Source organism: Podarcis gaigeae, assembly GCF_964106915.1.
Source record: "Podarcis gaigeae genome assembly, chromosome: 1".
Taxonomy (NCBI): Eukaryota; Metazoa; Chordata; class Lepidosauria; order Squamata; family Lacertidae; genus Podarcis; species Podarcis gaigeae.
The window spans coordinates 14,128,425-14,150,998 of record NC_139678.1 but is presented as its reverse complement, the minus strand read 5'-3'; the positions used below and the strand labels follow the sequence as shown (position 1 = coordinate 14,150,998).

General features: G+C 43.9%; 1 protein-coding gene across 2 annotated transcripts in view; it reads left to right on the top strand.

Annotated features, from left to right (window-relative positions):
• Positions 1-22,574, top strand: part of ASPG (asparaginase) — a 64,785-nt gene that overhangs the window by 28,358 nt on the left and 13,853 nt on the right. For both annotated transcript variants that reach the window (XM_083734659.1, XM_083734658.1), the window contains exons 7-12: positions 5,778-5,893; positions 7,040-7,225; positions 10,879-10,989; positions 13,294-13,413; positions 14,361-14,456; positions 15,878-16,041. In XM_083734659.1, coding sequence (XP_083590785.1) covers positions 5,778-5,893; positions 7,040-7,225; positions 10,879-10,989; positions 13,294-13,413; positions 14,361-14,456; positions 15,878-16,041 — 793 coding nt within the window. The remainder of the gene's footprint in view (positions 1-5,777; positions 5,894-7,039; positions 7,226-10,878; positions 10,990-13,293; positions 13,414-14,360; positions 14,457-15,877; positions 16,042-22,574) is intronic.

Here is a 22,574-nt window from a genome sequence, read left to right as displayed (position 1 = left end):
GGTGCATGAAAGGCCCTTGCTTAAGAACTGACTGGGAGGACCAGTCACCTGACTCTGTTTAAAGCAGCTTCCAACACTCCTGTTTTCAGGGTTGCTATATTTCAAAAGCCAGGACATCAATTCTGCCTTTTAAATCCCGGTTTTATCCAGGAAAATATGGGTGTATGGCAGCCGTACTGTTCCTGTTTCACTGAGAGGGAACTAAGGCTGAGAGAGAGTGAGGAACAAGACCCAAAGAATAAGAGCAAGTTAGTGAACTCTGGCCTAGAAGCCCTGCCTCTAGCTCTAGGATTCTGTGTAAGGAGGGACCAAAGCTACCACTGTGATTATCTGGCAATGCTAAATTTTATTTTCCACATGACATCAAACCTGGGTTTGCCATTGGAATTCCATTTCAATGATAACACATGTTCCTTTCAATTGCAACGTTAACTTTTAAAAGTATACATAAAACAACTTAGGGCCACACTTTAAAAATGTGTGAAGTGGTCCTAAGCAAGCCATGCATTTCCAGAAAGATCAAGCCACTTTGGTATGTTTCGGTAAAGGTAAAGGGATCCCTGACCATTAGGTCCAGTTGTGACCAACTCTGGGGTTTCAGCGCTCATCTCATTTTATTGGCCGAGGGAGCCGGCATACAGCTTCCGGGTCATGTGGCCAGCATGACTAAGCCGCTTCTGGCGAATCAGAGCAGCACACGGAAATGCTGTTTACCTTCCCACTGTTTACCTTCCCACCTATTTATCTACTTGCACTTTGACGTGCTTTTGAACTGCTAGGTTGGCAGGAGCAGGGACCGAGCAACGGGAGCTCACCCCATCGTGGGGATTCGAATCGCCGACCTTCTGATCGGCAAGTCCTAGGCTCTGTGGTTTAACCCACAGCGCCACCTGCGTCCCTTCTTGGTATGTTTAGATGAAGGCTATTTCCATTACTACCCTACTCGCTATAAATGCAGGCATGTTTATTCTTGTCATGAATATCTAGGTGGCATAGTTTTCCATATCTCTCTTTTACAAAAATTGAATCAATTGTCTTGCAGAAAATTAGTGCCATGAGAAGAGGGCTGTGTGTGTATGTGTGTGCCTGAACTGTGCCTTGCTTTGCTTCAAGAACATCCACCCATAGGCTCTTTGTGATTCTCCACCTCTTGGCCACCTCCCTGTATTCAAAATGAATACTTCACAAACCTATGTAATGGGGTCTGGCTTACTTTTCGCCTAGAAAAGAAGAGGTGAGAAGAAAGCCTCTGTCTGGAGGTCGGAACTCATTGAAAGTTGCATTTCTGGTTTGATTTCATAACACTGAATTCAGGCACCCCCCTCACTCCTTAGGGAGGTGTCTCTTTTCAGAGCTACTGCACTCCGTGAAGTGAATGAGTTCAAACCTGTATTGTAGCGTGACTCCTGCATGTTGCCTAACCAGAGTCCTACTGCTCTCCATAATGTGCTTGGATTAGTTAAATCTCCCCTACTTTTCAACAGTGTTGTCTTTACTATGTGCAACAAAGAGAGTAGGGCTTGTTTGCAATATTCTGAGTGGCATTTCACATGCTAAATGGGTATATGGTATCTCTGACATCAACAGATAGGCTTGTTCTTACTGCTGATGGTTTTGAAACAACGAGCTTCCCTGGATAACAATAAGGCAATAAAGGCCATCAGCAGCCACTAGACATCATGGTTATGTTCTATCTTCACTTTCAGGGACATTGTACTTTTGAATACCATTTTCCTGGGAATCACAAGTGGGGAAAATGCAATCACATTCAGATATTGATTTTAGGCTTCCCATGGAGATCTGGTTGACCACTGTGAAAACAGGATGCTGGACTAGATGGGCCATTGGCCTCATCCAGGATGTGAGGGCGATCTGGCTGCGACATCTGTCACCCCTTTGATCGCCAGGGTTGGTTCGGCTGATCTGGCTGGCTAGGCGGGTGTCCCTTTCCTCCCTCACAACTCCCATGTGCGTCCCTCCCGAAGCTGTGTGCTCGGTGGAAGAGGACGACTATTGGTGCTGCTTCTATGGAATCCTTACAACACATGTTTCTACTTTTTAGAATATCTCGGAATTCTTCTTTGTCTCAGGAGGCAATTTCCTAATGTGCTCACATTGTGATTCTCTAAAGCAGTTTAACAATTCTGAAATCAGTTGGGTAACTTTTCTTCCCTACATCTCCTCGCCCAAATAGGTTTGTCTGTGCATTTAATGTCAGCCTGGCATGAAGAAATGAAATCCACTAAGCTTTCCCTGTTTCTAGATCAGATCAGTGCCAACTTAATTATTGCATGTCAGCCTGTGCTGTTTGAGGCACAGCACCACTGGCCAAAGGTGACAACTCCCCTCCAAAAAATTAAATTTAAAAAATGCTTTCTAGCATCACTGCCAATATTTTGCACCCGTTGTTTTTTGTGACTACCAGTACCCTAGCCTTTAGTTTCTTTGCAATACTATGCAGAAAGAGAAGAGAGGGAGGCTTGATGGGATATAGATGTGGTTGACAGAGAAGCTAAATTGTGTCAATATGTCTTTCAGCATTACTCTAAGGATGCCTAACCTGTTGGTTTTAGTTGGAACATAGGAAACTGCCTTACGCCAAGTCAGGCTGGTCCAGCTCAGCATTGCGTAAGTCAGCCTTTTCTAATTTGGTGCCCTCCAAATGTCTGGGACTTCATCTCCCATTGGCCATGCTGATTGTGGCTGATTGGACCTGTAGTCCAAAACTTCTGGAGGGCACTAGATTGGGAAAGACTGGATGGTAAGTTTGGCTACCTATACATGAAAACATTTTTATACTGAGACTTGCATCCCCTACTTTATGTAGGTTTCCTTGGAAGTAACCTGAGTTTATTTAGTCTTATTCATAGCTAACAGTGAGTAAGTTTGTAGTTTAATCCTACATATACTTATTCAGAAGGCTGCAGCAGAACCAGCCACCCCCTCCCTCCCTCCCTCTCCTTCTGGTGACTTGTTCTACTCATGTACAGGAGCCCATGGAGGAAGGCAGTTCAGTTGTTGCAAAACCACGGAGAGCTCCAAGTGAGCAACTTCCTCCACAAGTGTTGGAAGTGAACTGAGGCCTTTTGAGCCTTTTTGTCTGCAGTCCACCTCTCCTAGGTTCTGGCCCTTTTTGGAAGATGAGAGTCCCTTAAACAGCCAACCCTCTGGCCTGAATAAGAGCATTTCATGGGCTTCAGACTGGTATGCTCCCCATGCAATTGTACTGGCAAGGTACTGTGGAAACTTGGCTGGTCAGACTCAGGGGAAGGATCCCACTGTTTCCATTTCTACGGCTGCCCTGGTGCTATGGCATCTGGTTCATTAGACTCCTATCCACCAGCTTTGGATTCAGTGGACAGACTGAATTCTTATAAGATAACCAATTGCCCTCTTTGAATGATCTCTTTTAATCTTGGCTGCCTCTCTGTGAGGATGAGTGCCAACGTACATCATCTCAGACGCTGTATTAAAAAACACATACAACTTCCAAACTAGGTAGGACATATTCTGAAGGAAAACTTGGCAATAACTCTTCTGCAATAACATCCGCTCAGAAAATAAGTCCTTCTGGGGTAGCTGATGCTATACTGCGAGGGGGAAATTGATTGGAGTTGAAAACAAACTAATCTTCTGTTGCTGCAAAAAAGATGACTTGGGTGCTGTGACATTTTTATGACATATGATTGCTCATCTTTTGGCTTAAAAAACAACAACGCCCTGCTGAACTCTTATCTGACAAAAAAGTGGTGTTCGGATGTGTGGTTCTCATTGTGTAGGGAAAGAAGAGTTTTGCAGTGGCTGCTGGTTGTGTAGCTCAGTCTAGACACATGATGGGAAGAGCAGAGTAGTAAGGTTTGCAGAGGCAAAAGGACTAGAAGAGGTGTGTCTGTTGAAGCTTCCTGACGAAACCTTTGTGATATTATCATTCTTTCAATGGATTCTTACAATCATAGCTGCTGTCCAATGGTGCATGTGATGGAATACCCATACTTGAGAGGGTCCTAGCTTGGTTTGGTTGTTTATGGATGATATTAATACCCTCCCTAATAGCTGAAAAGGCTCTCAAGAGTGGCATGCAAAAATTAATATTTAGGAGTATAGAGCTTCCTCAATATTCTCCTTCCGTTTTGGGGTGGAAGTTTCATCTAACCCAGTTTGGCCAACACAGAGGTTCTCTTCTTTCCCTTTTGATACCATCACACAAATTGTGTCTTCTTCAGTTCACTGTTTCAAAAACTATGGCACAACCAAAGTGCATTTTGTGCTGATGGGGAGCACAATATGTAAGGCCTCAAGGTGTGCTTGGCATTTTCAGTAGTTGTCATGGGAGTCAGATCCAAAAGAGGACAGAGCTTTCTTGCACCTTTAATTACCAAGTAGAAGAGTGTGTTTCCGTAGGTGTAGGTTGTCATGCAAATTCCTGTTTGCCCAGACTCTTCTTTAGCCAGCAATTTTGCTTCTTACCAAAAAAGTTTGGAAAATAGATATGGATACCATGTGTGGGTTGGGTGTGTTTATACATATTATCCAATGCAACTCTCTGCCAGTCTTTTGAGATTATTTACACACACCATTGTCTGCTAGGCAGAGATGGTGAGCTTTTCCAGAATTAATAATGACTGTTTGGCATTTAGTAATGGGAACTCAAGAGTGACTATTAGTTAAACAGCTGGCATCTGGCTTCCAATGTATAATCACACTTAATTGAATCATTGCCATTTTATTTAATCACTAGTAACTGCATTATAAACTCTGGAGATGATTAGGGGTAAGAGTAACAACATCTGTCTTTTAAAAAGACATGTGAAATATGTGTCATGTTGCTGATGCCTAGCAAAGTGGCTTTGCAGAGTCCCCCCAAGGTACACAATAAAAGAATCTTGAATTACAATATTGGAATGCTTCTTCTAAACAAGAACTTCTTCATGTTGTGCTGCTACAAAGTGTTAAGAAACTTCAATCCAGATAGAGTCCTTTGGGGAATTATAGTACAGGTATAGTACAGGTAGGTGGTTATTTGGAGACATTGCACCTCTAAATACCAATTGCTGGGAATCACAAATGGGGAGACCACTGTTGTACCCATGTCCTGGATGGCCATTGCAAGAACAGGATGTTAGACGCGATAGGCCTCTGGCCTCAGGGACAGACCTTGGTAATATATCACCCTGTACAAGGCCAACATTTGACACCCTCCCCTCAAGCTCTTGTGGTGCTGGCTTAAGCCAGGCTTTGGGAAGGAGGTGTGAGGCTCTGGCTGGGTTCTAGAGCCCTCCCCTTCTTCCCAAAGCTTGGTCAGTGTTTTCCTGTCTTTGGGAAGGAGGACTCTCAGACCCTGTCAGAGCCCTCATGCTTCCTTCCCCAAGCTGGGGAAGTTCTTACTGGGCTTTGAGAAGGCGCCTCCCTCGCCTGTGCATCCAGCAAGGCTGTTCTTACATTTGGCTTACTTGTTTTGTAGATTGGGTTGTGGTAAGCAGGGCCTGTGCAAGAGATGTGTTAGCTTGTTCAGATCTCCCAACCCTCTAGAGCTGATTTTGAGGATGTGCCAGGGGGCTGCAGGGGAGAAAAGAGGAGGGGAAGTTCTGTTGCTGAAGTTGAGGTCTGCCACACTAGCAGAACAACAGCATTAGATATGACCCTTAATTCTCCATTGGATTGAACTGCAAGAAGATTATGCGAAATGCTTCCTAGAAGGGGTAGATTTTGAACTGGGATTGGAAAGAACACACATTTTCTCTCTCTCTCAAATAATGTATTTGTTTTTCTTTTCACAGTTAACTGGGAGACCGTTTGGAGGGCCAACACTACCAAGAAATTTGCAATCCACAATATGAACTTCGATCAACATGTTGGCCTACTGAGAATCTTCCCGGGGATCACTGCTGAAGCGGTCAGCCTTCCTCTGTCTGAGAGCATAATGAGAAGAAAAGCTATGATGACACTCATGTGTAGGAGTGTTGATTGCATATAATGAGCAATAAGAAAAGGCGATGGCATTGCTGAGCCACTCCCACAATGCCGCTGTGCCACTGCTTTTCTCAGAGCTGGTTGCATGTAGTCAACAATCCCACAATACGTGTTCAGATGTGAGAAAGAAGCATCATAGAATACTGTCATGTCCAAAAGTATTCTATGGCGCTTGAGGAGAATGCAATCAAAGATTTTAAAAAACCCAATCTCTTATTACTCTTTTGAATGTTGTATGTTTGAGAAGTGGGGATGTGCATCATTTTGATCATTTTCAGGCTGTTGAGATTGGGAAGGGGCAATTTGCAGGGGAGAAGTAGAAGAGGCGGTTCATTTGTGGAGTTCCAGACCTGTCTTTATCTTAGAAATGTGGGTGTGAGATCCAAATGTGAGAGGAGGCAGAGTTCGTTGGAGAAGAATTGTAGAGGGAAAGTTGAAAGCTGGGTGAAGTGCTATGATTCTGCATAATTAGAATGGACAGGTTACTTGCATCCTTCTGGCTCACCCCCCCCCCCGGCTCCCTGTGCTAATCAAGTTGTCCATCCCCTGTATAACCAACCACTGTCTATCCATCTTGCTGTTGTACCGCCTATAGTATATACTGGCATTACTTGTCCCCACCCTGTACTCCCTACAGTTATAACAACAACAAAAAAAATTTCCAGTAGCACCTTAAAGAGCAACTAAGTTAGTTGGTCCTTAAGGTGCTACTGGAAATTTTTTGTTTTGTTTTGACTATGGCAGACCAACACGGCTACCTATCTGTAACATCCCTACAGTTATGTCTATGTATACAGCGATGCTGTTTTTGTAAATGTATTGAACACCCCACTCTCAAACCTATTTATATAGCACTTTTGCTTATGAAGACTTGTGATTATCCATACATTTTGGATGGACCATGAAAATAATCAAAGTTTGTCCTGCATGCCAGCAGTCAACCTAATAAGAATTTAAAATATTTGATCAATCTTTCCTTGCATTAAAAAAGATAGTATTGTGTAGAAAAGACCATATTTCAATCTAGGTAAACACTTTTGAACTGTATATATATTTTTCTTTCATGCAGGTGAAGGGGTTTCTTCAGAGCCCAATAAAAGGGATTGTTCTTGAGACCTATGGGAGTGGGAATGCCCCCAATAATTGCCCTGCTTTGTTGGAAGAGTTGCAGAAAGCAACCGATCGTGGTGTGGTGATTCTGAATTGTACCCAGTGTCTGCGAGGAAGTGTTTCTTTAGTCTATGAAACAGGAAAGGTGAGACAAATTCTATGCTTTAAACCAGCTTTCCCCAAGCTGGTGCCCTCCAAATGCTCGGTCTGCAACTCCCATCATCCCTGACCATTGGCTTGCTCACTGTGACTGATGGGAGTTGTGATCCAAAACAGCTTGGGAAAGGCTGTTTTGAGCTATGCCATTGCATTCAGGGTTGCTCCATTTTGGGTTGGGAAGGAATGTTCATCCAGGTAAGATTAAAAATGAAGTTTTTGGCAGGTGAGGGGGTGGAGGCAGTGGCTGCTCTTTGTGGTTTTTTTTTATACCATTTGGCTTTCTTCAGTGCACCTGTTGTCTTACTTGTGGCATTTTGTCTTCTGGGTTATGCAGAGCAATCTGTATGGAGGCTGGTGGGTGGCCTTTATATTGTGGTGTTTGTGTGTTGGCCTTTAGATCCCAGTACTGTGACATAAAGGTATGAGATATATTGATAGAATTAGTAGGAACTAAAGAACTTTGGTCAGGAGACACCAGCGGTCAATTAGTCTCTCCCAATCCCCACCCAAAGGAAGACTTGAATCCAGCAGTCCATGTCGTCACCACCACTAGAGCAGCCATTATTACTGGAAAGAACTGAATAGGTTCTAGGGCAGAACTCAAAAGCTAGTGTAGACATCTTGGATCAAACTGTCTCTCCCATGAACTTCCTTGGTGGCCTTTTGCAAAGCTCCCCTACCTCAGTCCTGTTTTGATTTGTCATCTTGATTCAAAGTGGCACCTGGCAACCAAGCATTGGCAGAGGTTGCTGCTGCCACCTTGGGAACCCTCATGCCAAGTTTGGCAACAATATCTTAAGAGACAACCAAACCTATGCCTCCAAATGGTCAAAGTCATGCAAAAGTGATGTTTTGGACTGCCATCTTGATTCAAAATGGCACACGGTGTCCAAACAGTGATGTAGTCCACTGCCCCTAACTCAGGAACCCTTGTGCTGAGTTTTGGCAATGATACCTCAAGAAGTGGCCAAACCTATGTCCCAAAATGGACAAAGTCACACCAAAGTCATGTTTCACTCTGCCATTTTGATTCAAAATGGCGGCCTGCCTCAAAATGTTGATGATGACTGGTGCCCCACCTCAGGGTTTGGCAATGATACACCAAGAGGCGAACAAACCTATAGAGAACAGATGGAAAAACAAACAGACAAACAAACAAACCACTTTCCATACCATAATATATCATAGATAAAAGAACTTTTGAGCCTTGTCTGATATTCATTCATCCCCTTGCCCTCACTCTCTCCATACTTCCTCTCAGTGATCACACTTATATGATATATTGTGGTTACTTTGATAGTTTCTCAGTAGATGCTCTGGTGTGTCCACCCTGCCTTGAAATCCCAAACAAGGACAAGACTGCACAGGAAAGTTGGAAGGTTCCCTTTAGTAAAACCTGTGGGGATCATTGATTCAGGAAATCTGCTTCTTTTCCAGTATGGAATGGCAGAGTACTGGCTAGATTCAAAACCTTTAATTTTTATCTGTCCAAGCTCTCATCAAGAATTTTCATTCCTGTGTCACTCCTAGATGCAAGATCAATTGTAATGGATATTTCCTGGCTTTTACTATGTTGACAACTTCTGGACACATTTGGTAGTTATATGCCTAGCATATATAAGATGATGGTGTCTCTATCTGATTATGGTTGTGTCATTTTGAAGGGTGTGTGTGCCTGGAACTGGGGACCACCAGAGTGATGAATGAATCAGAGATTTTCAATATGAAGATGGCTAAGAAATCCCCGCACACATCTTTAGATACTCGCCCCTCCCAAAGACTTGATAGTAAACTGAGTAAATCTCGATGGGATATTTCCCAAAGGTTCAAAGTGGGTGGCAGAATTAAAAGCCCCACCTTGATATGATTAGATGAGTTAGAGATAAATAAAATTTTAAGTGGTGGTGCCAAGTGGGCTGGGTCATGTCTGGCATTGGTGTTTTTTATTGCTATTTTTAATGCTGTTTTGTTTTCTGTTTTGCCCCAAAGTTAACCAAGCCCTTCCCCCAGTCTACTACTTGTAAGTTAGGCTTGCAATCTACCACTTTCAGTGCCAAGTACAAAGCTAGACCTGTTGTTTTCCCTTTCCCACTTAATTAAAAGGCCTGGTTAATGTGCACATATTGGTAATTATTACTTCATTATATTATACTGCTGAACTGCTTGATATTTTTTAAACTGGCTTGGCTTTTCCTAGAAATATTTTAGCTAAGAGGTTTGCTCTAGGAAAATTGTTGAATCTGCCACTGCAATAATGAAAAAAGAAATAATGTAAGAACTGTTAAAGAGATGTCTTCAGTGCAGTTTGAAGTCGTTCCCTCTGGAAATATGAAACTGGCCTATGGGAGCAACTGCAAACACACTGATCTAATCTAATATGTGTACTCTGGAGATTACAGGTGAAGAGGCTTGCTTTCAGAGCTCCCCAGGATGTCTGTGACAGCTCACGAAACTCAGTTCTGGACTCTGTACCAGAGTATGCCTGTTCCAGCTATGGGTATCAACTACTGAGGAACATGCAGAGGACCAGTTCACACATTACAGCAGTCAGCCCAGTTTTACCATTGGGTTTACATTAAACAATGAGCAACAGCCAATGTCAGCTACCTGACAATTACACCTGTGCGATATAAACACTTTCCACATTCCCACTATTGCTAGGTATGTTTTTAATTTAAAACATACTAGGTTTGTGGCTAAGACAGGTAACCCTTATTTGATGAATGTAAGAACTCTTGTACATTTAGCACTGAAAACAATAAACATGTGATTCTGTGAGCTAACTTGGATGGCTTTAAAAGAAGATTAGACAAATTCAGGGAGGAGAGGACCATTAATGGCTACTAGCCATGATGCCTATGCTCTACCTCAGGCATGGCCAAACTCAGCCCTCCAGATTTTTTTGGGACTACAATTCCCATCATCCCTGACCACTGGTCCTGTTAACTAGGGATGATGGGAGTTGTAGTCCCAAAACATCTGGAGGGTCTAGGTTCACAGTTGGAGGCAGTTAATGATTTCTGAATACCAGTTGCTGGATCCAGAAAGCTTTCGTTTATTCTTATGGGAGCAAGATAGTATCAGTGACCACAAACAAAGCACTTTATTAGCCACCAAGGCAGCATTACAATCTAATATAAAAGGAACAAAAAGATTAAATTATCCGACTTGCAGTAACAGATTTTACCTCTGAGAACCTCATATACTTGCAGCACTCAGCACTTTGTAAATAATAACAGATAATTATTAGAGTAATTATGGGATGTATGCAGTTGTGGTTTTACACTAAAAGAAAGCACTTCTACCCAGACAAGACTCTGGTGACCTGCTTTGTGCATCCCACTGCAACCCCCTGTTCCTTGTCCCCCCAACCCTCACCAGAAACTTGCAATATCTCACCGGGCACTGCCATGCAACCCAGGTAAGGGAGGCAGCGGTAGCAGCAGGGTGCCATGCCATGTTCCCATTCTGCTTCCGGTGGTGAAACGGGACACATCAGAATTATGGGATATGATGCAGAGGTATAGAGAGTTAGGGGAGACTGGGTACCCTTCCCTGTACTTGTGGATACCATTTTTCAATATGCATGCCTTACAAAACAGCACACTCATCAAACCACATTTTCTTCATTGACTACAGACCCTTATGGATGCAGGTGTCATTCCAGGGGGAGATATGACGCCTGAAGCTGCTCTTACCAAGCTGGCCTATGTCCTGAGCAAACCTGGTACCTTGGCCGAGAAGAGAGAGGTAAAATATCTTTGACTTCTGATTTTTTTTTTAAAAAAGTCTAGTAGTACTTTTCTCAAGTTGTGGCTTTCTGGGCTTTCCTTCCCCTTGACACACATAGGCCTGGACTAGATGGACCTTTGGTCTGGTTAATCCTAGTATTGTTGAGTTGGAAAGGGATCTCAAGGATCATGTAGTCCAACTCCCTGCAGTGCAGGAATCTCTCTCTCTCTTTTTTTTTGAGGTTGGATTAAATCCTTTATTGATTATATGTATATACCACCCTTCATCCAAGGAATACAGGGGAGCTTAGAATATAGAAATACCCCCCAAACAAAAGAAACGTTTATAAGCCACCCCACGTCCAAACAAGATCAAATGTGTATCTTAAACCACTGTCAAACAGGTGAGATCTTCAGACCACCTTGGCATATAAGGGGGCCATTATTACAATTCCCCCACCCCCTATAACTTGGCCTTCTCATGAAATCCTAGGGTAGATGGCTCAGGTTTTTTAAAAAAGCAATAGAAGTATAAGCACAATCACCACAGACATCCACAGATTAGCATTGAACAATTACTTCCCAATGACAGTTGTGGCTATGCTACTCCTATCCAAAAATGGCAGCTTTACTGAAAACTTGCTGCTGCCTAAAAAGTTTCTCCCAGCAGTGCAGGAATCTCAGCTAGAGCATCCGTGACAGATGGCCATCCAACCTCTGGTTAAGAAGGGCATTTCTTTTGGTCAGAGCCCACAAACTTCCCACTCCATCCCAACTAGGTTCAAAGGACTGCTGTCTATATGTAAGATGAAACTGCAAAAATTAAACATATGTAAATAGTTTGTGCCCTGCTTGCTTATTTTTATACGTCACAATAACCGGGGACCGAAATGCAGCTGAAGAACCATCACATCTGGTTCATGGCGAGGGGAGGGAGAGAAACTGCTTGTTGTTCTACCATATGGGGGAATGCCCCTGTACAGCAAATCAGAGTCTCACCTCCCATGGAAGAGATCAGTGAAACGCTCCCACACCTACAGTGTTTTCTTTCACTTCTTCTCTTTTTAAGACATGCCTAAACAATGCTAAAGTTGAGGGCAGCCTTCCTTCCCACAACACTCCTTTCTTTAACTTTGCACAGCCATGTTTCCAGATAGTTATCACAGTCATCTATATTCCCAGACTCTCTCTTTTTCTCTGTAACTATGAAGCAATTCTACATTGCAGAAGAGCTAGGCCACAATTCAATGAAATCATTTATGTGCACACAAGTGCTACAGTTCTTCAATTTATTTTTTTTTTAATTTCTGGAAGCTCTTCTCTTGCATAGCATCAGAACTTTTTTCTGCCCTCTCCTCTCCCTAATATCCCAGAAAATTGTAGTTCTGTGAGGGGAGGACTAGGGGGTCTCAAACAGTTCATCCTCAGCAGCCTAATAAAATACATGGATTCTTTGGGGGTCTTCAACAACTGCTCATACCCTTTCCCAACTTCACAGTATCCAATCTCTAATATGACTTCTAGGCTGAGTAACTGAAGTCCCATGGCCTTACGGAGTATTGTAACAAAACCTGTGCATGCGTGTGTGTGTATATATATATGTGTGTGTGTGTGTGTGTGTGTGTATGTGTGTGTGTGTGTGTGTATAGTGTTGGTTTCGCTGAAGGGACTTACATATCACATGCTAGTATATATATGTAGAGACCTAAGGCAGCAGGAGGGACTTACAGTGGTACCTCAGGTTACATACGCTTCAGGTTACACACTCTGCTAACCCAGAAATAGTGCTTCAGGTTAAGGACTTTGCTTCAGGATAAGAACAGAAATCAGGCTCCAGCGGCACGGCGGCAGCAGGAGGCCCCATTAGCTAAAGTGGTGCTTCAGGTTAAGCACAGTTTCAGGTTAAGAATGGACCTCCGGAATGAATTAAGTACTTAACCCAAAGTACCACTGTACTTTCTAGAGGTTTTCCAATCCCACTTCAAACATTTTAGAAAATAATCCAGCATTTTGAAGTTATTTTTACATGATCCAGGGACCTGGTCCTCATGTCACATTAAACCGGGCTCATGTTAAAGTTGCATACATTATGTCTTTGTTTCACTTTTACTATATCTGAGATCTTTTTACTTACCTGTCTGTCTTCTACACTGGAAAATTATTTAAGGTAAAGACTGTCAGTTATGCAGATGGACAACCAAAGGTGTAGAGGTTGGGAGCAGGACCTGCTGCTACAATCCTTCCCCTCCAAACCAAACACGCACAAACATTCACCTCTGACTTGGTTCCCAGCTTGCTCACTTACTTCTTTTTTCTCCTTAAGATGGTGAAGGAGAATCTGAGAGGAGAGATGACTGTTGTGCCCATTGGAACCCAGATCACCCTCAAAGATAGCAAGTTTATTCAAGAGATTGCAAAATACCTGTTTATCAGCTGCAAGGAGGTACTTGCTCAAAAGACACCTGTTAAAGTAAAAAGCCCATTGCATAATAACTAGCACCTGGGACCATCTAATAAAGCTGATTGTTGGAAGCTACAGGACAGACAGAAGAAAGAAATACTTCTTTAAAAGAGGTTTTGACAAAGTAATGGAGGCTGTTAAGGCTGTCACTGGCTACTTGTCATGATGACTGTGCTCTACCTTCATTGCTGGATGCAGGATGTTTCAAAATAGTATTTTGGGGGATCACAAGTGGAAAGAGGACTATTGCACGTATGTCCTGCTTGCAGGCTTCCCATAGGCATTTGGGCAAGATGCTGGGCTAGATAGCCTTTGACCTGCTCCATCACGACTCTTCTTATGTGCTTTATAAAAAAAATAGACAGCAAAGGGGATTGCTGAGTATAGAATGCTGGACATTTATGCAGTTTGTATGATATATTTCCTGGGAGCACAAAGCACTTTAAAGCAACTTCAGCCCCCTTCCCTCAACAATTCATGTATCCTGGATTGCTTTGTATCAGAACTAAAGACCAGACGCGCTTCACAAGGTCTATGCAGAACAAGCATCTGTAGATAACTTCACACAAGCAAGCCATGCTATTATATCCAGGCACGATGGGATGGGATTATGGGAAATGTGTAGATGTATGTTAAACTAAAGGTAAAGGGGCCCCTGACCATTAGGTCCAGTCGTGGCTGACTCTGGGGTTGTGGCACTCATCTCGCTTTATTGGCCAAGGAAGCCGGCGTACAGCTTCCGGGTCATGTGGCCAGCATGACTAAGCCGCTTCTGGTGAACCAAAGCAGCACACGGAAATGCCGTTTACCTTCCTGCCAGAGCGGTACCTATTTATCTACTTGTACTTAGACGTGCTTTCGAACTGCTAGGTTGACAGGAGCTGGGACCGAGCAACAGGAGCTCACCCGTGTGTATTTTAATTTCTCAGGAGCTAGCAGCTGTTAGAGATGCTTTGACTCCTCCTTTGGCTTGCGCAGCAGCAAAAAATGGTGACATCGATGCCCTAAAAGCCTTACAGAATATGGTAAGACCCTCTTTTTTATAGTGTATTTCATATGATCATATGCACCCTGAACAGGAGAAAGCCTCACAGGCTATGGTCATCTCAAATGCATTTTTGTTTTGGGTGCGTATATAACTCTATGAAATTCAGGCTCTATAGTTATGAGGGGAAAATTAAAAACCCAGGGTAGCCTTTCAGCAGGGAAAAACAATTACCGTAGATTAGAGCTAGAGTCAGATCAGAATGACGGCTGGCCTTTATATTTTCAAAAGGGAAGCAGCCATTGCTTATGCAATCAAGATTGTGGTGTTTTTTTTAAAAAAAACAGTCTAGTCCTTTGTTTATTTGTTCAGAAGTAGGTCCTTTACCAATCAATGAGGCTTACATGCCCTTAGGTGTGCAGCCTAAGCCTGCATAATACCTTCTTCACTAAACATGACAAATGAATTATATTCTTATACTGACTGCTCCTGTAGGTCTGATACTGTGGTGCTAATATGTTTTTGTGCCTCCCCAGATTTGTTCCATTTATTTATTTTTAATAATAATGTAAGGGTAGTATTCAACTTTTACTTAAAGGAAGTCCATTGAAATTAAAGTTAGATCCATTGATTTCATTGGATCTGTTCTGAGTAAAAGGTAGTTGAATACCACCCCAATTTTTTTAACTAACTGGAAGGAATTCAACATCACATTTTTCTAATTGGGCAAGCATTTTGAGTTGCAAGATGGAACGATTTCCTCTTCCCCTGCTGCTGTTCAGTGGCTTCTCTTGACCTCCCCGAGCCAATGGGGGGGGGGGGAGCACAGGGGGAGGAAGGGGCTGTTGCCCTGTTGGGTGAATGGAAGTCCTTGTGCAGGGCTTCTACTGATGAGACTAGTTAGTTGAATCCTACCCCCCTCCTTTTACTGACTTCTCCAATAAGTACTGTGGTGCCAGTGGTTTTTGTGTGCCCTGCCCAAATTTGCCTGTTAAAAACAATTAATTAAAAAATAGGGGTTTTTTTGCCATTCCTGTGGGTCACCTGCCATAACTCTGTGATGCCGAAAGCTTTTGTGATTCTTCCAAGACCCTCAAAGTGCAGCCACATCCATTTTTACACTGCAGCCATACCATGCAGCCTCTGAAGGGTTGATGATGGGTCAATGTGGCTCTCATGCTGAAAAGGTTAGCCATCCCCGTTATAAGGTCCCTGATGGGGGCTTTTCAACCTGATCATTGCTGTGTGCCTCAGCTGTCCTGGATTGGCCCACAGAAAGAAGCCTCAAGAGAGTGTTCTCCATTAATTCTAGAGTTCATATTAAAAATAGTAAGAAAGCCAGTTTCTTGGCTGAGAAACTGGGAAACTGGGATATGATAAACTGGGCATGTTGCTGAGACCTTCGTTAGATGGATGAATTATTATTATTTAAATACACTCCTTTAAATAAACTTGTCACAGGGTGGCAACTTGAGCTCTGAGGATTATGATGGTCGCACACCTCTTCACGTTGCATCTTGTGAAGGTAATTTGGAGATAGTCAGACATCTGCTGAAGTCTGGGGCAACTGTCTATGCCAAAGACCGATTTGGAGCTACTCCACTGCTGAATGCCATAAAGTTCAGGTATTTATTTCTTAAGTGCAATTTACAGTGCTTTTTTTCTTTAAAAATGTTTAGGAGTACTCTCATTCCATTTGAGACTCAGGAAACACAGTGACAGGAAATGAGGCCGCCATCGGGGCTAGCAACGGAACTGCCGATTCACCGTGCTAGAAAAGAAACAATTTTTTAAAAAATGTTTTTGTTTCTTCTCCCGTTAGATTCACAAAATGTTTAGGGGTAGGCGTACCCCCCAGACAAAAAGCACTGGCAATCAGAAAACCCCAAAAGCCCAGAAATGGACCATCCCAAGGGTGGACTGGGAATGAGCCAGTCTGGGATCCAGCTGCCCTCGCAGCTGGCAGGGGCTGGCATTGGGATTGGAGGCTGACGTTGGCACAGGCATCAGGCCCAATCTGCTTCCCTCTGCAGCTGCTGTGGCTGGTCAGGCTGCAGATGTGGCAGTAACTCTCTTGTTGAGCAGCTGCAGCAAGCAGTTTAGATTACTTTGCCCGAGTAGACTTGTACCTGTGGCTGTTGTGAACAGGAAGAAGAAGTGCCTCCTATTTCCTCTTCCTCTGTAGCACTGCCTTTTCCAGAATAATTTTTTGTATCTGCCCTGTCCTGGGGATGTCCTTGCACCTGGAACATGCTTATATCTCAGGAAATAAAGATAGAAGCATGTCCAATGGGACAACAGTGTTGTGAACGAACAGGAAGCGTGAGGTACTTCCTGTTGCACTTGACAACCTTGGAACATCCAAATCTGTTCTTGGTTGGAGGAAAACCTCTGACCATTGAGTAGGCTAAATATCTCTTTCGCTGAATGTCCGTCAGGGTTAAAAATACTACTATGTTCCTGAAAATATGTTGAATGTGTATAAAAATGTTTATATGTGTGGTATTTTCTATCTAGTACCATATGCAGGGGACGCAGGTGGCGCTGTGGGTTAAAGCCTCAGCGCCTAGGACTTGCCGATCGAAAGGTCGGCGGTTCGAATCCCTGCGGCGGGGTGCGCTCCCGCTGCTCGGTCCCAGCGCCTGCCAACCTAGCAGTTCGAAAGCACCTCCGGGTGCAAGTAGATAAATAGGGACCGCTTACCAGCGGGAAGGTAAACGGCGTTTCCGTGTGCGGCTCTGGCTTGCCAGAGCAGCGATGTCACGCTGGCCACGTGACCCGGAAGTGTCTCCGGACAGCGCTGGCCCCTGGCCTCTTAAGTGAGATGGGCGCACAACCCCAGAGTCTGTCAAGACTGGCCCGTACGGGCAGGGGTACCTTTACCTTTACCTTTATCATATGCAGACTGTAGGTATTCTTTTCTTTCAAGATGCCCCTTTCAGGCTTTCCTGGAAGTATTTTAGAAAAATGCAAGTAGTATCTCTAAATATAGGACCTCTCTTGGGGGCTTTGAGTGGCTTACTGCACTCTGCTCATGTTCTGTCCCTTTCCATGTCCCCCAGAATCTGTTCCCCAATCCTTTCTCTAGTATATCCTATGCATTTTATTCTCCTTCTCCTAATTCTTGCCAAGAAGTTTAAAATTCTGCAGATGCACGCATCTATGAGAATCAGTTATGAGAAATAATTACATCTTTGCCAACTTTACTTGCTACACAGATATGGAAAGTGTTTGGAGGAAATCTAAAAACTCATTTATAATAAATAGCTACATTTTAGGCTAGCAAGCTTATCAGTTGTACCTTCCCCATAACTACAGCATTCATAGGAAGCAAACTTTTCTCCTTAAGACTTTAAGAAGTCTTTGGTGCCAGAGTAATTCTTCTGGCCAGGTCTCCACACTCTTGACATGTATTTTGCATTGCAGATGGGTCATTAACAGTGCAAACCTATACAACCTATGAAGCAAGTACCGAATTTTTCGCCCCATAGGGCGCAGCGGCCCATAAGGCGCACCTAGGTTTTTTTTGGGGGAAATAAAGAAAAAAAAATTATTTCCCCCCCAGGCACGAGGCTGGGGCAGGGGAAGCCAGAGCTTCCCCCGACCCCAGCCCCCGGAACAGGCTGCTCTCCGCAAGCCGGGGGAGGGCTCCCGCGGCTTGCGCAGGGCTACCCGAAGCCCCGACGCGACTGCTCAACGCGACGGTGCTTCGGGGTGCAGGCAGCTCTGCGCAAGCCGGAAGAGCCCGGCGGGAACTCCCGCGGGCTCCCAAGGCTTGCAGATAGCTTCCTGAAGCCTGGAGAGTGGGAGGGGTCGGTGCGCACCGACCCCGCTCGCTCTCCAGGCTTCAGCGAAAGCCTGCATTCGCCCCATAGGACGCACATACATTTCCCCTCCATTTTTGGAGGGGAAAAAGTGCGTCCTATAGGGCGAAAAATACGGTACCTTTGAATTTAGTCCTATACACCCAGGTAATAGGATGTATAGAATTGCAACCAAAGTCAGTTGGCATGCTTTCTTAATAGGCGTTATGACAATCTTGTTAGCTAGCCAAGCTGTTCAGATACAGGAAAATTTGCCAAGAATCTCTTAAAGTTCTCTAGGAGCAAGTTAAACAGACTTACTGCTGAACAGAGATGGCCCTTGTCCAGCACACCTATGCAAAATATTCCTGCAAACAGTTCTCTCTCTCTCACTCTTAGTGTGTGTGTGTGTGTGTGTGTGTGTGTGTGTGTGTGTGTGTGGTTAAACCACACCCAGTCACTGCCTGAGGAATTTCACATAAGTTTGTTATTCAAATTCTTAAGCTTTACCACTCCCATAAGAAACTCCTACTGGGGACTCTTGATCTTTTTAAAGCTGCTGAAAGGCAGGTTGGAAGAGAATGAAGCCGGGTTTTAGTTCAAGCTTATGCTGCCGTCAGGTTGAGAGAACAACCTGAATCATTTGTCAGTTTGCAGAGACTGTAATGATAGCTTCAGGCCTACTCTGCCAGCAAACTTTACTGCTAAGCTTAAGGTGGAATTGGATGGTTGAAAACCTATAGAATCAGTTAGATGCTACTTTTGCAGTTGGAACTAGATTGTGGAATTAATTGTACAAGAAAGGGGAAATCAAGCTTTAATAATATTTTAACACTTACCAATACAAGTACATATAACTGGAGGTGCAGAATGCAATATTGGAGGACAAAGCCTGGTGGTTATTGCAATCCAGCTCTCTCTCCTGGAGCAATACCCGCTTATATGTAAATGTTCCAAACATGATATGGAGCCAGTTAGATAAAATAAATAAGCCCTGGCTATATTGTAATGTCCGAGTTACTGCTTTTCTCCAAGGCACTATAGTATTCTTTGTCTCTAATATGACACCATCCATATAGCTGTAGTGATAACTACAAAGTTGCTCTCAAAGTATTTACTCTCTGAAGCCCTAGAGCAATCAGTTCTGAAGCATATCTTGAAGTATTTATATAAACAGTGGAATGAAGTTAGTGCATTTTTCCACAAACAGTTTCTTAGTGTTCTGATGAGATCTGACAGCAGTTTAGGAACAACTTGCATCCAACTGGAAGCATGACAGTGGAACCAATTCAGAAGAAGATATTTAACAGTATATAATGCCAAAGGCCAGTTCACAAAGTTTGAAATGTTGGAACATTGTATGCATGGTACAGTCCAGGCTTGCAAATGTGTGCTATTGCATCACACACACACACACACACACACACACACACATATATTGTCCAATTTTCCATAGACCAGTGTTTCCCAACCTTGGGCCTCCAGATGTTTTTGGCCTACAACTCCCATCATCCCTAGCTAGCAAGACCAGTGGTCAGGGATGATGGGAACTGTAGTTCAAAAACAGCTGGAGGCCCAAGGTTGGGAAACACTGCCATAGACCATTTCCTCACAACAAATGAAAAAAGTGGAAAGATTGTGGGAACCTGATACATATTATGGGGTGTGGGTTTATGTGTAAGAGGCAGCATGCACAGACATGGGACATGCAGTGTTGCAATCTTTCCAGATTTCCAACTGAGGAATGAGAGCCCTATCTTGTCCTGGCTCTTTACAATCCTAGTCCTTGAAGACTCTTGTTATGTGGTGCGTCCACCTTTTGAAGTCTGTTCTGTCTGGGGCGTGATAGGTCAGTTCATTGCTTTTTGCAGGAGAACCAAGGAGCCAAAGGAATGAAGCCATTCAGGTTTTGGAGTGGGTTACAGCTGCATTTCTTTAAGTGGTAGGTGGGAAATGTGCTTGTGAACCCACCCACCCATCTCTGTAATGCGTCACTCAGATTCTTCAGGCCCAGTGCAGGTGGGGCCATGAAAAACCATTTAAAAGCATTTGCTGGATTAAAAGATGTTGGAAGTCTTATGCCCTCCGATTCTGATCATACCACAATAACTAGAATCATGCTTAACTAGAATCATGTTTAGCAAGTATAAAGTGCTTTCCACCTTCGCCGCATCAAGCAGTTGGTCCCTTACCTTTCCAGCCACAACCTGGCCACAGTGATCCATGCCACGGTCACCTCCAGGCTTGACTACTGTAATTCGCTCTACACGGGGCTGCCCTTGATGCTGACCCAGAAACTCCAGCGGGGGCAGAATGCTGCAGCGAGGCTCCTCACAGGGTCTCTGCCATGGGAGCATATTCACCCAGTGTTTTTCCAGCTGCACTGGCTCCCGGTGGAGTACAGGGTCAGATTTAAGGTGCTGGTTTTGACCTTTAAAGCCCTTCATGGCCTAGGACCCTCGTACCTACAGGACTGCCTGTCCCGGTATGCCCCGCGGAGGACCTTAAGGTCCATAAATAGCAACACCTTAGAGGTCCTGGGGCCTAAGGAAGTTAGATTAGCCTCAACCAGAACCAGGGCTTTTTCAACACTGTCTCCGGCCTGGTGGAACGCTCTGTCTCATGAGACCAGGGCCCTGCAGGATCTGATTTCTTTCCGCAGGGCCTGTAAGACAGAGTTGTTCCGCCTGGCCTTTGGCTTGGAGTCAATTTGATTCCCTCCCTCTCTTTTTTCTTTTTTCCTTTCTCCTCCTGTGATGAGGCTGCATTTCAATGTTTTAATGTTGTATTTTAATCTTGTTTTTAAGTTGTATTCATTCAACTTTTTTATTATTGGTTGTTAGCCACCCTGATCCTGGCCTTGGCTGGGGAGGGCGGGGTATGAATAAAATTTATTATTATTATTATTATTTAGTAGAGTGGTTCCTGGTTCAATCCTTGGCATCTCCAGTTAGAACATAAGTAGAGCCCGCTGCACCAGGTATGTGGTCCATCTAGTTCAGCATCTGTTCTTGCAGTGGCCATGGGAATCCCACAAGCAAGACCTGTGTGCAATAGCACTCTCCCCTCCAGTTTTCAGAAAGTGGTATTCCGGAGCATAGTGCCTCTGATTGCAGATAGTACAGTGGTGCCTTGCAAGACGAAATTAATCCATTCCGCGAGTCTCTCGTCTTGCGGTTTATTCGTCTTGCGAAGCACGGCTATTAGCGGCTTAGTGGCTATTAGCGACTTAGTGGCTTAGCGGCTATTAACGGCTTAGCAGCTTAGCAGCTATTAACGGCTTAGCGGCTTTAAGAAAAAGGGGAAAAACTCGCAAGAACTCGCAAGTTGTGAAGCAAGCCCATAGGGAAATTCGTAATTTGTCTAGCGAAGCGACGCATAAACCGAAAAACCCTTTCGTCTTGCGCGTTTTTCATTTTGCGAGGCATTCGTCTTGCGGGGCACCACTGTAATTCTGAGAGAGACCTCTGCTAGAAACCCTGGATAGCTGCTGCCTGAAAGTTGACAGTAGCGGGCTTGATAGGCCAATGGTCTGATTTGGTATAAAGCAGTTCCATATGTGCATAGGTAGGCCAGTCTTTATTTATCACTCCTCTCAGAGTTGTTTCCACCAACCTCCCCTCCAGGCACTAAGCTAGAGTATTCGCCATTGACATAAGCTTAGGAGTTTCCAGACCAGTCACTTGCAATCTCATATCACAGCTGAAAAGTTGAGGCTGGGAAATTTTGATTGAGGTAATCCAGAAGAAGCTAACTGTGCTTAAGTCTGATTTAAATCAGTAGGGTGGGTTGAATAGGCTCCGTTATTTTAAAAAGGCTCCTAGCATTTATGTCATAAATGCTAACTGGCTGCCATTTGTTTTCAGGTTCAATTCATAGTGCTCATTTTGGCTTATGAAGCCTGATGTGGCTCAGGACCACAATACAACCAAGGTTAGCTCCTTACATTAGAACCTGCCTTGCCTTTATGATTGTCACCTGAGGCACTTCTTTCTTACTTTCTCCAAGAGACGTGCAGAGTGTGCCAGCAAGGAGATAGGTCTTTTTAGTGGTAGCCCCCACCTCCTCTAATAATCTCCCCAAGGAGTTCTGCCTGGTGCCTATGTTATTAGCTTTTCAATGCCAGACCAGGACGGTTTTGTTTTCTCAGACTTTTTGTTCTTAAAGTGATGTGATTTTTAGTCTGTTTTGGTGTTTATCTTTTAGTTGGATGGGGAATTGTATGTATGTATGTATGTATGTATGTATGTATGTATGTATGTATAACCCTGCAGCTCAGAGCTGCTTGGGTTATGTTGCATTGTGGAACACAGCACTTGTTGCTACCTGAAAGGGAGAAAAATGTACTTGATGAT